A 2,251-nucleotide genomic window follows, 5' to 3' on the forward strand; every position below is an offset into this window, starting at 1 on the left:
TTTATGAAATAACCAAATTTTATGACTGTTTTTTGTGACAAACATGTATGTGTTCCGATCACTCTATCACAGAAAAATAAGAGTTGTAGAACTTATTGAAAACTCAAGACAGCCATAACATTATGTTTCTTTACAAGTGTATGTAAACTTTTGACCACAACTGTATATAGCTAAGTTGTTTGTTTATRTGTAAAATAATAGTGTGGTTGTGGATTTGGTTCCTACTTTGCACATCAATATAAGATAAGATTTCAACACATAATTTTACTTCATCTTAGGCAAGCAAGGCAGGGCTGCGTATTTATCGTCCAGGGTTGAAGATGGAGGAAGAGCAGTCTCAGGGTTGGATCAGCTGGATGTGGAACTGGGGAGGAGAAGCTGAGACACAAACAAAAGAGACCAAACCTGGAAGTAAGATACTGAAACTGAGCAGAAAAGTAACAAAATGTGAACTTAAAGACTTGTGACCATGTGACAAAAACAGAGTTCAGCTGTATATATATATATATATATAGTGAGCAGACTTGAGTATGTTTAGTATGTTTTTATATTCCTTCTTGTAACAACTCTGTATCTCAGGTTTTGATGAGTTTTTAACCCCTGCTGAGAAAGCCAAACTCTACACTGCCATTGGATACAGTGAAACTGCTGCTAATCCCAACTTGCCAAAAAATGTGAGTCGTTTCTCTTTAATAAATAATATGCTTCTGTTTGGCTCATCACTCCAAAACAGTGTTATTTTGGGCTAAATCATAAGCATTTTTTCTTTTTCCTTTTTWCAGTTTGAAGACATGAAGGTTAATTTCCACATGGAGCGGCTGATTGTGTCCATCAAAGAAACGAAGGACAAAGATGAGATCATCAAGCTGACGGTGGGGGAGCTCAAGTCAACACTGGCACAGAGGCCTGGCGCTCAAGCCATCAGGTCTGTCACTTCTCTGTGCTTTTAAAGAGCTTTTGTCCTTTTTAGTGTTGCATGCTTTCTGCTGCAGGTTTAAGATATTTTTAAAGTTGTTTRTTTGTAAACATGAGTGTGGTTTGAATGCTTCTAAAAACCGGTGTGTAAAGCAAAAAAAAAAAAACCTTCTGACTTCATTATTAAATAGTATGTGATAAAATAAGATCACAACTTTTTTGCTTTTAGTGCATCCAGCACAACATTTTTCAAGGATCCTGGCACTGATATCCAATTTCTGTTTTCCTCAGAATCACAGCACAACTCAGTTTGTTTGAAGTCACCGGTTTGGCCATGAACAGGCCCGCACCAACCCTCCTTTCATCGAGGAAGGCAGCCACAGGAGCAGGAACGCCGCTGCTCTGCATCCTGTTTGAAACCAACCCGCTGGATGGGACTGCAAACCAGCGGCTCCACGTTGAATCCCAGCCACTGGAAATCATCTACGATGCAGTGAGCGATGCCTGTCAGTGTGTCTGCTCAAATATTATCCAGAAAGTACCAATAAAATATATTTGTTTTGTGTAGATWACAGTGAATAGGATGGCAGTGTTCTTCAGGCTGCCTGACGACCTGCAGCTCGATGAGCTCACCAATGCGACYCTGATGAAACTGGAGCAGTTCAGAGACCGCACATCCACCGGTGAGCTACAGCGAACACTATCAGGACTGATCTTAACATTATCTCTAGCCTGGTCTGAATTCTCTGATAAGAGCATATTTACATTCCTTGATATAATTTGGTAATTTAGTTTTGTACAATGTTTACATACTTCAAGCCAGTCTGGAATGCTTACCAGATTATGTTGTTCCTGTCTATCCTCATGAAACTATTTGTTTCCTGGCAGATTTTTTTGTAAAAACAAACAAAAAATGTACATACTACACTGAATTCAGCTATTAAATTTGACTGGATTTAATATTTTATAGGAGTCTAAAAAACTGACAAAACAATCGTTCCTTCTGCTATCAAGTATTATCTACTTCAGGACTTTGTTACCATTTGTGATCATAATTAAATGTAAAATTTTTCCTTCTTACTGAAATTTGTTGTAATTATTAGTAATAACTTTATGACACTCTGTGTGTCAGGTTTGATGTATGTGATCGAAACACAGAAAGTTCTGGACTTGAAGCTGAACTTGATGGCCTCGTACGTCATCATCCCCCAGACCGGCTTTTACAACGGGACTCAGAACATCTTGTTGTTGGATCTCGGTCATTTCAAGGTCAGAAAGTGTCAAAAGCAAATATTTCAAGTTGGCTGATTCAGACCCAAAACTCAAGATTTTAAAC

At 38.4% G+C, this 2,251-nt stretch overlaps 1 protein-coding gene across 1 annotated transcript in view; it reads left to right on the forward strand.

The window, feature by feature from the left end:
• vps13a (vacuolar protein sorting 13 homolog A) overlaps positions 1–2,251 on the forward strand; it is a gene marked incomplete in the record, with an annotated part of 36,711 nt that overhangs the window by 6,352 nt on the left and 28,108 nt on the right. The window contains 6 exon segments of the mRNA XM_014017332.1: positions 279–411; positions 580–674; positions 783–925; positions 1,207–1,408; positions 1,484–1,598; positions 2,048–2,184. Coding sequence (XP_013872786.1) covers positions 279–411; positions 580–674; positions 783–925; positions 1,207–1,408; positions 1,484–1,598; positions 2,048–2,184 — 825 coding nt within the window.

This window comes from Austrofundulus limnaeus, unplaced genomic scaffold, assembly GCF_001266775.1.
Source record: "Austrofundulus limnaeus strain Quisiro unplaced genomic scaffold, Austrofundulus_limnaeus-1.0 Scaffold166, whole genome shotgun sequence".
In the NCBI taxonomy this organism is placed as follows: Eukaryota; Metazoa; Chordata; class Actinopteri; order Cyprinodontiformes; family Rivulidae; genus Austrofundulus; species Austrofundulus limnaeus.